Source organism: Eschrichtius robustus, chromosome 4 (assembly GCF_028021215.1).
Source record: "Eschrichtius robustus isolate mEscRob2 chromosome 4, mEscRob2.pri, whole genome shotgun sequence".
Taxonomy (NCBI): Eukaryota; Metazoa; Chordata; class Mammalia; order Artiodactyla; family Eschrichtiidae; genus Eschrichtius; species Eschrichtius robustus.
In genome coordinates this window covers 63,748,849-63,764,060 of record NC_090827.1, presented here as the reverse complement: position 1 = coordinate 63,764,060, position 15,212 = coordinate 63,748,849, and the positions used below count along the sequence as shown (strand labels likewise).

At 38.2% G+C, this 15,212-nt stretch overlaps 1 protein-coding gene across 3 annotated transcripts in view; it reads left to right on the top strand.

The window, feature by feature from the left end:
- Positions 1 to 15,212, top strand: part of SLC4A4 (solute carrier family 4 member 4) — a 346,852-nt gene that overhangs the window by 284,957 nt on the left and 46,683 nt on the right. For all 3 annotated transcript variants that reach the window (XM_068542846.1, XM_068542845.1, XM_068542847.1), the window contains one exon: positions 7,809 to 8,000. In XM_068542846.1, the coding sequence (XP_068398947.1) occupies positions 7,809 to 8,000 (192 nt within the window). The remainder of the gene's footprint in view (positions 1 to 7,808; positions 8,001 to 15,212) is intronic.

Genomic DNA, 15,212 nt, shown 5'->3' with positions numbered 1-15,212 from the left:
AGACTCTTTAATTTTTATTTTTGAATTTTTTTGCTTATTGTATTACCCCGTGAAACATCATGATAGTCTACATGGAGATGCTGTTAATCATGGGCCTAAGGCCTGTTACAGTCTCGTAAACACCGCTTGGCAGTCAGACATGGAAGTAAAAGTGCTTTGATTTGATGTACCTTCAGGGTGATTCTAGGCGCTAACATTCATTTTCATGGGAAATGGAATGTCATATTAATCTTCTTGTGCATAACATCCTTGTGATTCTCTCTCATTAAGAAAGTGAAGTGCAAAAACTATTCTGTCCTTAAATCTCCTTAAAGAGTACATGTTCCTACTTTAAAAAATATTATGGAAAATTTAAAACATGCACTAAAATAGAATAGTACAATAAATCCTCATATGTACACATCACCTAGCTTCAATGACTGTCAAAATTTTTCCCACTGTCTCTCATATATCCCCCACTTTTGTCTTTGCGGAGGCTACTATGGTGTTTTAAATTTTAAAATTAATCCTTCAGTATACATTTTACTTTTAAGATTTATAAACATATTCATTCAATACTAACAGGGTCATCCTCTAGAAAATGAGATCCATAAAAATAGGTTGAAATCTCTTTTCATGAGATTGACCTCCGTTAAGACCCTCAGCAACTTGGTCCCATTTCCTTTGCACCTTTTTTCTCACTACCCATTTACACAGACACTCTGCTCTGGTCCACTCACTGGGGGTTCCTCCTCATGGTGAGCATTCAATAAGTGGTGCCTAAAGGACTTATTGGATGAGTGAATGAAGCATCATATGTCCCCGAATCCGCATCTTTGCTCATGGTGTCTCTCCATCTAATGCTTTACCTCTGTGTTTCTGCCAATGCAGAAAGAAATATACACCCAAAGTTTGTCACTTTTATTCCCCTCTTCATTGGCTTTTGTTACTCTCTCTCTCATTCCTTTCTAGTTTTGTTGTCCTGCCACACTTCTTCCTACTGCCTTTTGAGTATGAGAGTTCTACAAAGACCAGTTCTTTTTTCAAGGTGCAGTTTAACTTTTGTTTTCCCTGTGCTCAGTGAAGTTAATTAGTCCCTCTTATGATCTAATCATCTCGGTACCATTCATTTAGACACTTGCTTTTGCTGCCTTGAATTATTAGTTAATATTTAAGTGGACGTATTTTATTTCTCCAATAAAACTTTTAAAAGTTGTTGTTTTTATTCTTCTTTATTGTTCCCTTAAAGCTTATCTTAGTTAGCCATGTAACTGGGGCCCAGTGCATCTTCTGTTTTCTTTTGGCCACATTTTTCTACTTTCTCTTTTGTTACTCAAAATAGCCTATATCTAATTGAAATAGTATCACCAGAGTTAGAAAAAAAAAAAAAATAGGGTCCCAGTTACATTTGAATTTCAGATAAATAATGAACAATTTTTTTAGTGTAAGTATGTCCTACATATTACATAGGACATACTTATACTAAAAATATTATTCATTGTTTATCTGAAATTCATATGTAACTGGGAATAATGGATTTTACCTGACGATCTAAATTGAATGCTTTTTTTACTTTAGTTTTGTTCTCCAGATAGAAAAAGTAGATACACTGATAGATATCTTCCTTAAATATGTCAAATATTTGTGTCTTGATGAGTGATTTCATTCATTCAACTAACAAATGTTTCTTTTGGTACCTGCTATATCCTAAATTGAATTCTGCCCCTGTCTTTGCTCTTCTTTCTTATTTTTTGGTGACACACAGTCCCTTTGGTCTGCAGGCGTTATACTTTTGTCATTTCTGGCTTTTACCCGTCCTGTCCAAAGAGGCCAAATCCTTGTCAATCTCCCTTTCTCTCTCTCCATCTTAATCTTTCGCCTTCCTTCCTCCATTCTTGTTTTTCCCGGCACCCCCTTTTTCCTTCCATACCCATAACTGGGTTCTTTCTCATCCACCACAAGCATCTCAAAAGTCTTCGCCAGCTCTAAAGAACTTGCCTTGATCCTGTAATGCTCGCATGCTCTAGCCTTTCCTTTTGTTACTGTATTTCTTAAAAATTGTCTGGAATTGCCATTTCAGTTTTTCATCCTCACATATTTCTCAACTCATTTCCCTTATTTGAACTCCTCTCAAGAAATTACCAAAAATATTCTAGTCACAAAATAAAGCAATAAAAATAAATCAATGGATTTTGTTCAGTCTTCATCCCTCATTATCATTTCTGCAACGTTAGACCCTTATTAACCCTCCCCCACATGTTACTGTTTTCTCATCCCTTGATTTCCAACATTGTGATTGTACTTTTCCTTTTACCCATCACTCTCAAAGTCTTTTGTGGTGTTTTTACTTCCATTGCAGGTACCCTAGATGTTTTACACTCGTTTCTTCTAGCACACTTTCCCTTTGTAGTGTTATTAAATTTTATTACTCCAGTGCTCAGCTCTTTGCAGCTGACTCCTTAGTTGATGTCTCCAAACTTGACATCTCTCCTAGATGCAGGTCACCAGACCCATTGGGCATCTCTCTGAGCATTTGCACCTTACAACACTGATGGTCTCATTGAAGGGAGCTACAGTGTGCTTGCAATAGAAGGTTAGAAACAGCATGAGAATTAGAGATCATGTGCTATGAGAGTTCTGACAGGCAAAGAGGACTTCTGAGATTATATTCCCAACTGTCTTGTTATTAAAGTTCTGATTTAATCACGTAAATCCTGTGCATAGACTTTTGAGGAATAAAGATCAAAGCCACAGAGAAATGAGAATCACCTATAAGGAGTAAAGGACAGAGTGGCGAGATAAAAGTCTCCTGCATTAAGCTCAGAGGAGATGATGGTCGCTTGAACAAGAGTGGTAGCCATAGCTATGGGTGAGATGTGATGTATTTTAATATAAAGTCTTCACCATAATGTGACTTGCGAGAAAGAAAAGAATTAACAACGACTTCAAGGTTTTCTGTTCTTAGAATCGAGGAGGATAGAGTTGCTATTAACAGAAGTGGGCAAGACCCTAGGGGGAGCAGGTTTGAGGAAGATTAGGAGTTAGTTTTTGAACATGGTTAAGTTTAACATGCCTCTGAGGATGTAAGTACGGATGTAGAATAGTTTACTAAGAAGTAGGTACAAAATGATTAATCTTTGAATTGGAGAACATTTGCTGAGGGGTTAAGAAATCACTGTTAATCCTGAAAGCAGGAAGTTGCTCTTAGAGTGAATGAAAATTGGAGTGTGGTTGAAATACACAGAGAATGTCGTATTAGGAGGACAGAATTATCTCAGTTATAACAACACGAAGGCAGTACTTCTGAAGCTTCTTTGCATCACTGCCTCCTTTGAGGTTCTAATGAAATCTTTGGTCACTCTTCCCAGGTAAATGGACATACACACAATGTTTTACATATTTCAGTGGATTGAGGGATTTCTTTCTTCTTCATGTCACTGACATCTACGCTGGATGTGTCCAACACAGTATTGCCTTCTTTCAAGAACCAGTGTTATTTGGTTGTACATTTTCCACCATGACTTACTGAACTGTAAACAGAGTGGTTTTCATGTGAAGGATACTATTCACTTTAGAGCATTTTCCAAATTTAGGATCACAGTGATCTTCATGGTACTCTTTTACAGCTATTTAAGTAAAAAGTCCTATTTGTAGTTGCACAGGAAAGTTAAGTTACTTTTTTCTGTGTTCCAGCTGAGTGGTGATAGAGTTGAGATTGAAACCCATGAAGGTATTTTCCCGGTCTGCTGCTTTGATACATGTTCAGTATTTCCATGAACTAAAGAAGAATCATTTACATCTTTTTGCTTATTCTATGACTGAATTACAAATGATCAAAACCAGAATTATTTACAGTGAATCAACCAGCATCACAAACACTATTCACGAAATAATAAGTATAAAAGTCTGCCAAACAAAAATGTGTAATGTACTATTCTGATGAAATCATGAGATTTTTATTTAGTAGAATAATGTAAAGTGACATAGGAGTCCTAGACAAGAGATTAAACCACGGTACGCACACTTTTTCTCTGAAGAACCAGATAGTAAATATTTTAGGATTTGTGTGTCAGTCCCTGTTGAAATTATTCAACGCTGCAGCTGTAGCAAAAAGCAGCCATGAACAGTGTGTAAATGAATGAGCATGGCTGTGTTTCAATAAAACTTTATTTACAGAAACAGGTAGTGGGTTGTATTTGGCCAGTGAAATGTTGTTTATTGAGTCCTAGATTAAACTACTCATGGTAATTTTAGATAACTTTTAGTAAGAGGTGGGTAGATAGATAAACAGATAGGTGGATAGATAATCCTGCTCAGCACCGGCCTCCCTCCAGGGTTCACCTACTTTGCTTTAAAGCTGCTGACCTAAGGCTGCCTACATAGAAAACTTCTTGTGTCCACGAACATGGAGTAGACTTAAGTTTATTGAATGCAGAAGCTACACTTAGAACTTCTCTGTATCAGCACCCAGCCCAGAATGGAGCTCAAAATGATTAGTTGAATAATCGCCCCAATCAGTGGCATAAGTTGACCTATCTGGACCTTTCTCCATTCTCATCCTTACGTTGACCTATCTGGACCTTTCTCCGTTCTCATCCTTACTTCACGTCACATGCCCCTAACCTGTCGTTAGAGAACTCGGTGTGGAGAGAGCACAGCTTGGAGCAAAGAGTGCTGTTCGTGAAGATGATGACAATTTTTTTAACTGAAGTACAGTTAATTTACAGTGTTGTGTTAGTTTCAGGTGTTCAGCAAAGTGATTCAGTTATACATATGTATACAAATCTATTCTTTTTCAGATTCTTTTCCATTATAGGCTATTACAAGATACTGAATATAGTTGCCTGTGCTATACAGTAGGTCCTTGTTGTTTATCTATTTTAAATATAGTAGGGTGTATCTGTTAATCTCACAATCCTCTCAGACTGAGCTAGGATTCCAGAGAGGTGACTCAGGAGCTGCTTTGCAGTAGGCAGGGATGTTGAGAGACAGAGAGACTCAAGGCCTCCTAACCGTGTAAAGGCAGAATAGCTCAGTTTTGTCCGTTTTAATTATTGGGGTCCTGCGTAAATTTTACATGAAAAACATGTTTCACTGATGATAAAAATTTAAAAACCATTAGCTTCTAGCAAGTGGCAACTTGTATCAGTGCAGTTTCTGTTGTTTTTAGTGTTTCCTTTACTTAGGTAAGGCAAAATTGACCTCTGAAGCAAAAGATGTTATTTCTACGCAGAAGTATCTGTTTCATAGATAACAAAATGAGATATGTTATAGTAAAAATTGTATAAATTGATATATGTGATGATTAAATCATAAGCTAATTATCTAACACTCTACTTTTCATCTTTACTTATATACATCATTAATAGATGAGTCATGCTTGGTCTTAATGTTTAGTTTACGATATGGATTTTGCCTGAAGTTTTACAGAATTAACATTCATTGATACCAGCTTATGCAGAATAATAACACTGAAATAACACAAATAATATAGATGTCTTTTCAGTGATATTTAAGTAGAATTATTTTTAGCTAGAGTTTGTTTTATGGGAGTGGGAAACTGTGTGTTAAGGTACAGATACTGAGATAAATACATGCTGCCTAAAGTTTTTATACTGAAACCCTTAGTGAAAGACGGCGTTGGAGGCTAAAATTTCTGTACAATGACACAAAGAATCATTTGAGGCATACAAAAATGTGTTATTGGCATTTTAAGTTGATGTAAACAAGAAACCATGTCTGTCATGCACATCTGTATAGTTTTCACCTCAACCTGAATCTCTGTAAGAAAATCAGTAAAACTGCCTGTTGAGATTGTTTTAATGCAGCTTACCTCTTCTGGGAGCTGCAGCTATAAAGAAGGATTCTGCTGATATTAGAGTGCTGAAATTAAAGTGAAATTATGGTAAATTTTTGCTGGTTTTAAAACAAAGAAATCTGTTACCTGTTATGACCTCTAAACTTTAAAGGTATTGTGCAAAAAATATCCATATGCAGAAATCTGAAAAACAAAAGGAGATGTGATTAATCACCTCTCAGAAACAGACTTTAACAAAAGAGTAATTGTGCAATTCTGCTGTTTACAAGTTGAAACTAATATTTCAGGGAAAGATCTAGAGTTTTTTGGGGTTTTTTTCCTGACTTATGTAAGAACTTTACCTTTTGAGCTCTATAAAAATATGAACTCTTTCTGGCCAGAGATTCTTCTTTTATGTGTGTGATCTTTTATGACTAGATGACTTATATTAAGATAAGTCATGAATAGTAAAGGATATTGATGATGCATTTGGCGTGAGGGACAACTCTTGCCTCCAACGGACAGGAAAAGTTTTTCTTTCTATATTTCTTTGAAAGGTATTCTCAAATTACTCTTCTGTTAGCACATGACATACCCATTAGCCCTGCACCTAAGAGAAAATCCAGCATCACGGCACCGGCAGGTTCAGTGTCTGGTGAAGGTCTGCTTCCTGGTTCTAGACAGTCTTCTCATTGTGTCCTCATGTGACAGAAGGAACAAGGAGCACTCTGGGGTCTCTTGTAAGGGCACTAATCCCATTCATGAAGACTCCACCCTCTTGACCTAATCGCCTCTCAAAGCCCTGTCTCCAGATACCATCACGGAGGGGATAAAGTTTCAGCATATGAATTTTAGTGGAGCCCAAATATTCAGACAGTAGCACCCCATTAGCGTTGGTCAGTAACTGGCTGCAAGAGGGCATAACCTTCCAGGTGAGGCTGTTCTTAAGCAGCAAAAGGCAGTTTTCTAGAGAAGGAGACAGCTGTGAGCTGATAGCAGCTAAAACTCAGCTGCTGGAGGATGGGTGCCCAGGCCTTATCCACTATGCTAGCAAAAGGATTCTCTTGCATACTGGAAACAGTGAATAGAAACAGGAGTGACCTGCTGTCAAGAAGTACAGCACTGACAACATGACAGCAGTTCATGAGCCAGAAGAAAATTCGAAAATTGACCTGTGAGCTTGAGGCCATGTAACACAGGGATAGAGATCCCATACCCAACTCCACAGCCCATCACAGCACTCTCCAATAATGGATTCTCTTGACACTGACCTGGAGTCGACAAGAAAAGCTGTATTTTATTAGGTTATGCAATTGAAAAAAGCAGAGATCTCCAACATTTTTATAGTTTAGTTCCTGAAGTCACCAATCTCTATAGTTATTTAGAAAAGATATAGCTCATTTGTGAAAGCCCTGGGTAAATTAGTTAACCAAATATAACCTTTAGAGCATTAACTCTATGGCCATCAGCTTGAAGCACAAGAATCTGTGCACTACAGAAATCAGTACTTTTTTTTTGGCCGCTTAGTGCAGCCTGTGGGATCCTAGTTCCCCAACTAGGGGTTGAACCCATGCCCTCTGCATTGGGAGTGTGGAGTCTCAACCACTGGACCTCCAGGGAAGTCCCATCAGAAGTCATTACTTTTTGAACAACAAAGGTGTTTCAGAGAGTCTCACGTTTGGAGACTTAAGATATTATTGTGTCTTGGTTTACTCTCAGGAAGGTTCACAGGAAAGAAAGACTTTGTGGTTTGTTTCTGTTGAACAGATGGTTGATTGTAGGGTTGTAGCACAAACCAGGTAACGGATTGCATCATTCTCATTGTATTTTCAATAATTGATAGCCTTCTGGCCCCCCCTTACCTGTTTATTCCATTAACACCTCCTCAGGTGTCACCTTCCAATGGTTTACCCTCAGGCTGTTTTACAGAGACTCTTAGCATTAATTCCGTATATAGCCCATCAAGTATCAAAAGCTGCTTTTGTTGTGGCACAGTGTTCCCTAGAAAAATTTTCCTGTTTTTCTTCTTCAGCACCATAATGCTACCTTTGACTGGGCACTTCTGACGACGAAGGAGTGTTTGAAATATGGAGGAAATCTCATGGGCAACAACTGTGGTTTTGTTCCTGATATCACTCTCATGTCTTTCATCCTTTTCTTGGGCACCTACACCTCTTCTATGGCTCTGAAAAAATTCAAAACTAGTCGTTATTTTCCAACCACGGTAAGTACCTGAGCTTTAAGTAATTTTCATTGAATTCCCACTGTATTAACAATAATACAGCTTTACAAAATGAAGAAGGCACCTGTAATTCAACCTTTCCGATATAATTTTGTGCATTTAAAAAATTGCTTTCCAGTCTGTGTCTATGTGCATACATATTCTTAATATAATTGTAGTCTAGCTTTGAAAAACCATCCAAGGATTTTGCTCACGTAATTCTATCCTAAATTCTGACTGTTGTAATTCCAACTGTACTGAAAGAAAAAAGTGGGGTGTATTCTATATAAAAATGCACAAGTTAAGAAAAGACCTTCTAAATCCATAGTGTGTTTAAGTACCTAAGCCAAAACTCTTTTCATATTAATCAGGAATTTTGACATAGAACTCTTTGTTCATCAGCTGCACATGAGAGTAATTGAGTAGTTGAATCATGGGCTGTAGGAGTAAGCTTGAGCCGTGTTACACAAGTACTGGTGTAAGATATGAGTGTCATCTGAGCCAACCTTTCCTTCCCATAGTGATGAATGCCCTACTATGGAAACACAGATAATTGAGCTGAGTTGTGCAGACATCCTGTCTCCCATTAATATGCTTAGGTGAGCTCAAAGTCAAAACTGTGGTTCCTTGAGAGACTACAAGATAAGACCAACATTTAGTTAATGGCATTTTGTGTTTTTACCTGCAGAACGAAACTAATCCTTTGCTTTACAGTTCAGTTCTCACTGTTTAGGGTGTCAATACTTCTTAGTAATGTTGATTATACCTGATTTTTATCAATGAGCTGCTCTCTACAGCTGAAATCTCATGAATCTCTCCTCCTGTGTTCTGTGTAGAAGGAGCAGGAGAACTTTGGAAGACATGAGATGCAGTCGATAAAGTTCCTTTTCTTAATTCCTGGGAAATGAAACTGACAATTAATATATTCACTTTCAGCTAGGAAATGTTTTGACTCTCTGATATTTCTTTTAAAATGGAAAATAAAGGGAAGGTTTGATGATTGTCTCAATCTGTTTGGGTGGCTATAACAGAATACCAGACTGGAGAGCTTATAAACAACAGAAATTTGTTTCTCACAGCTCTGGAGGCCAGGAAGTCCAAGATCAGGTGCCAGCATGGTTGGGTGAGAGCCCTCTTCCTGGTTTCTAGCCAGCACCTTTTCACTGTGCCCTCAGGAGGTAGAAGGTCTGGGGAGCTCTGCGGAGTGTCCTTTATAGGAACGCTAATGCCATTCCTGAAGGCTCCATCCTCATGTTCTTCCTAAGGCCCCACCTCCTAATATCATCTTCTTGTGGGTTAGAATTTCAACATATGGATTTTGGAGGGTCGCAACATTCAGACCACAGCTGTAATGAAATGTCCCAAGCTAGCTGGCCCAAAGAATGAAACATTTCCTCAAAGTGAAATGTAGGAAGAAGTGTTCAACTTTGTCTGCCTTAAATGGACATCACAAACTGGTGGTCCACAGGCAGAATTCAACCCCCAGACATTCTTTTTTTAGTTCGCACATGCACACAAACTTGTTTAGTTCACACAAACTTGTAAACACACACATACACACTTGGAGGCTTAGGTGGAACCTGTCCTTTGCAGGTAATTATTGTCCTCACAACTCTCTATTGTCTAGGACTTGGCTGCTTCACACATTCAGATTCAGTGCATGTCCCTGAAGACATTTGAGCTTGTAACACTAGTTCATGCACTGGGAAATGTGCTTACTTGATCCACCTCTTCAGTGGTATATTACGTGTAGAACAGATTCCTGGGTAGAGGTCTTTGAGGATGATTTCTTCTTCTCTACTGAGGCTTTTCCTTCTTAATTATTAATTCATAGGGCATCTTTTTTTTTTTTTTTTTGGCTCACACTTTGGGAATCATCACCCTTTTTATATCTTTCATTTGCCAAAGTCTGATATTATTTAGGCATAGTAGTAGGTAGAAAAGTAGAAAATTTGTGAAGCACTTGTAAATTGTAGTTGGCAAAATAATTTCAACCTTAAGATGAATAGTGATGAAGTTTAACTGTTTATGTAGACATCACCTTTTTTTCCCAGCAGTAATTCCCAAATTGATAATAGCTCTTTAGACTTAAAGAAATTGCCCCTTATAAGAGCCCAAGCAGGTAATTTCTCAGACATTGATAAATGCTATTGAGAAATGTTGAAAAATGTTGAATATGTGAAAATAGAATAATGATAGCATTCTAATTACAATTCCTATTGAGAAGGTTCTCAGCATTGTTTACAATTGTTTACACCAAATTATAAAATAAACAGGCAGGAGAAAATATATGTGATTTCTAAGGAGTAACGTTTAAGTGTGTAGGCTTTCGCTCTGTCATCTCCCCTACTCACTTCACATTTATAGCTAAATAATAATACATACATAAATTCATACACACATACATGAATAATAAGAGCATCTTTTTTTCCTCTCACTTGCCAAAACATGTTTTCATTTAAACTGTCATTTAGAAGGATGGTCTCTATAGGTAGGAGCACATAGGTTTATAGATTCTTATACTTGTATACTGTATTCTACAATTAAAACATATGCTTAAACATGATAAGTTAGATAGTCCTTGACTACTGTGACAGTAATCAAGCCTAACTGTTACTGCTTCCTCACTCACACCAACAATTCACATGAAACCTCTAAAATTGCAAAATGCTAATACTGGATGGCAGTGTCCTTGCCGTACAAAATGTCCAATTCTCCTTTAACTTACACAGTCATTGCTATCTTGCACTCTCATTTCCAAACTTTTGCATGAGTTGTTAGTCGATGAAGACTGTAAACTGCTGGGAAACTGTTATACTTTTATTTTACTCCTCACATCAATTAGCACCAGGTTGGATGCAGGCTAGTACTCAATACTTGTTGACTAGTGGAAACCAGTCAAGTAGAGATAAATGCTGCAATTTATGGGAAGAGCACAGATGTAGGAACCCAGAAGCCGTAGATGCTAGTGCCAGCACTGCCATTAACTAACAGTGCGCCCTTTGATAGCTAACTGTGGACTTTAGTCCACACGCATAAAGGGAGAGCCCAGCTAGATGACGGTTAACATCCTTTAAACTCTAGTATTCTATAATTTTAAAGAGAGTTTTCTGATTCCATCTCCTAAAATAAGTTCTCTGTATTCAACTTGTGCTTATAGCAATGATCAGGACTTACAGATTCCCAAAAGTTCATTATCTTCTCCATCTTTGTGCCAGGTCTGCTTTTGCAGCTGCTGCCAACCTCTCTCTGTGGATGATCCACAGTCGCCATGTAGCAAATTCAAAACATGGGGTTGTCTTTCCACAGTGGAACGTCCTTATCTTCTGGTACTCCTTACCTCAGCTAATAATATCACCTCTCTTCACAGCCACCCAAGATCAAAATCTTAAAATCATACTTGGTGTATCAGTCAGAGTCCCAGCAGGAAGCAAATTATACACTCAAATTAGGATAGTCTGAGGGGTTTAATGAAAGCATCATTTGCAAAGGTGAGATCAGGTTTAGGGAAACCACAAGGGAGAGTGTAGTGTCTGGTAGCAGTGGGACTGTTACTATCCCTCACTCAAAGGATGTGGAAAAGGAGTGGTTGCTGGAACCTGGGGAAGGCAAAATGGTAGAGAGAGCTTTCCTGAAAGGCCCCATGACTTTGGATTGAGGGGTTTAGCCAGTCCGAGGCAACCTCAAGGGGATATAGCTATGGGAATCAATGCTCTGATCTCTCTCTTCCCCCCATGGCCTGCCCAGGCTGAATGCTTCTGGAATCTGGAGGGCAAGTGAGCCTATTGTAGACCACACAGGTCAGCCTCCCAAGGCAGAGAGCCTGGTGGAAAAGAGTAGAAATGGATCTGGTATGATAAAAGATGCTATCCATCGTATTTACCTTTCCAAGTTTTTCTTTATCAAGTTAAACTCATCAGCCCCCTCGATTATCCTGCTGTAATCGCTCTCCTTTATGTGTACACTTAGGTTCCCCTAGTTCAGTATCTCATTGCCTTTGCCTAGACCAGGGTTGGTTATCCACTCTTCCCCTCCGTCATGAAGCCACTGGCAGTCCATAAGTGTGAGCACTTAAGATGAAACAGTTTGCCTTTGCTAGCCTGTCCATCAGGAATTTGATTTGTCTATCAGGCACTTCCAGAGAGCCCTAATGCTCAGTGGAACATGGTGGAGTAGCAGTACCCCACTGACTGCCCCCTTTGGGCTCCCCATCCCTTTCAGAGGGGTGCATTAGTCTGTTAATCCCATACATTTACTCTTCTGTTAGGTCGGCCTCAAGTCTTTCGCCAGTGTTTTGGCATCAAAACTTCCTGAAGGAGCATCACAGCATAATCTGTGATCTTCTGTGGCAGGTGGCCTGGGGTATTACCAGGAAATGTTCTTCCAGAGTCCCCTGCCAACAAGTGGTGGTGCTCATGGAGCAGAGATGCCATCACTGCAATATGTAGAGGCAAAAGGAAAGCAGTCAGCTTAAAGATGGAGCAGGATTGTGATTAGTAGAACTCATCAAGCTACAGAGCCTCTGAATTAGGCAGAATTACTGATACTTTAATATAGTCAGATGCAGTGTGGCTGGTTGATGTATGTAATTGGCATGAACATGTTTTTCTTAAGGATCTACGTAATTTCCTCTTTTTCCTCCCCTTAGAAAAAGTAACAGTTCTAACACTCCCATGAATTGATGTAATGGTAAGGTTCTTTAATATCCTCCTGGTTGTTATTGTCATTTAAATAGAGAAGATCAGTAAGTTCCAGGTACCGTTAATAGCTTTGGCAACGTCTGTTGTTTATTGAGATGACATTTGAGCAGAATGTTCTTTGATATCCTTCTTAAAAAAATTAACAGTATTCTAAATTCTATAGTTAATTAGTATATTCGTTCAATATTGAAAAAACTTATTTTGAGTCTAATGTCTGCTTGATACAACACTGGATGGTAAGGATACAAAGACAAGTCATTCATGGGCCTGGAATATAGTAGGAACTTAATATGTATTTATTGAATAAGTTAGATTTTTGAGTTTTTAAATGAGGTGATTCATTTTGGTCCTTCTGCCCTATTCATGCTTACTGTCTACTATAGGATCACACTTTGGTGACTTCATGTGACCTAAGTAAATTGATAGTGGTCTTTGAGGAACTGGCTTTATGGGTGAGAAAAAAGTGTAGGGCTTCAGGAATTTCAGTGAAAACACATTGAGCATTTTAGTTAGGTGACACGTTAGTTTTTATCCATATAAAACACAGTTTAGGATTCTACAATTAGCTGTATTTTTGGAACCATGATTCTTAGTTGGCATTTTGGCCTGTGACAATTCTATTAATGTTGGATGTGTTTAGTTTATAAACAGCTCTTTACAAGAATCAGGTAACATCCCTACCCTGTGTTCTTTTTCTCTCAGAAATTTTTTTGGTGAATGGTAAAAACTATCAAATTAAAACAAATAATGTATCCAAATATGAGGAAGAAATAGTGGGCCTGTATTCTTTGTCCCATCCTAGTGTTAATAATACTGGGTGACATTTGGCTGGTTCTTGCAGAAACATCAGACCACATCCTACCATTGAAGCTCATTTGGAAAATGACTTTGCTGTCAGTGAAAGGGAATCAGATTTTCAAATTCTTGTGTTATCTTGTACCAAGGAAAATAATTTTTAAAGTCAAATTTGTTTTTAATTCAAAACTCACTTTCATATTTTTTTCTTAAGAATGACAGAGGGATATTAGGTTCTGAACACAACCCAATCTGTTCAACATTCAACAAAGATTACAAATACTAAAGTTTTTGTGGATATATAACAAAAAATACAGTCAACCTGAATTGAGCCCGAAGAAAAAAAAGGTTGGGAGCATTGTTTGGCCAAAGTGTTTTTGAGAGTTTTGTTTGTTTGCAAAGTCCCTTTGCCATGTTATGTGAGAGGTTTTAATGGCGGCATAGAGGTAGTCTTTGGACAGAAGTCATTTTGACCGTGGTACCTTGTTGGTCAGAAGCACCATAGAAAAGTCACCAGCATTGAAATCTATCCATTAACACAAAATGATCTCCTGCTCCATTTCTAGACTGTCTCATTTATACATATGACTTACCAGTTCTTTTTAAATTAAAAATTTTGTACCTTAATGTAAATTATAAAACCACCTTCCTTTTAAAGCCCTTTATTGTAATGGTTTTGGGGGGATATATCCAAGAAGACCCTACTAGAGGATCAAGAAATTTTGACAATTGGGTCTTAATCATTGAATTTTAGTATTAGGACTTTGAATACCATCTAGTCCAACATTGCCTCTTCATTTCTGACAAGCACTCATCTCTGGGCTGCTCGAATGCTTCCCAGAACAGGAACTTTACACCTCCGAAGGCATTCCTGATAGAAACACAAATCTGCCTTTCTACAGCCTCGTCCTCGGGATCTGCCGTTGCCCTCGAAGCTACACAGAACAAGTTTAGTCTTTCTTTCCTATGACAGATTTCACATATTTGAAGGCAATTTCTCCCTACAGCTTCTTTAGGCCTCCTATCATTTTGTATGAGATGTGATTTCTGGACTCCTATTCTACTGGTCATCCTTCTCTGAGTCAACTCCAGATTTTCAGTTTCAACTTAGAATATAGTGACCAGATTGGGACATAGTATTTCCCAGGTGATTTACTCATTTGCTTCTGGCACTCACGCATTTGGGTCTTTTTGTTCTACTGCTCAGTCTGAGGCAGAATAGAGGAAGAGGCCCATGACTGCTAACATCTCCTTAGCTTCCCGGCTGAACCACTTGATTAGGCCTACTCCCCTCTGTTCCCTGCTTGGAAAAACAATTTTTTTTTCTAGTAGACTTTCACTGGCAAGCTCTAAGCCCCTCCTAGATAAATTGCCCAATCTGATTCCCTTCTTTGTTCCCTGAATTTCTCTGACTTTATAGCTTATGGCATTAAAATCCTGGAGTCTAAATCAGACTTTCCTTTTATTGAATTCTAATTATAGTGGGTATTGATTCAAAATACAGTGTATTATGATTGCTGTGCTGATAGTAATGCTTATTTCTTTTATAGTGCTGTATAGCATTGGCTATGGGGGAGGGGGATCAAATTTTAAAATTTTCATAGTATTTTGTGCCTTTTCATGACTGCCAAAAGAAACATATTTGTCTGACGCACTTTTTTTCATCTAGAATAAATGCGTTTTTACACCGTTGTTTAGCATTTTCCAAGCATGGCGATCA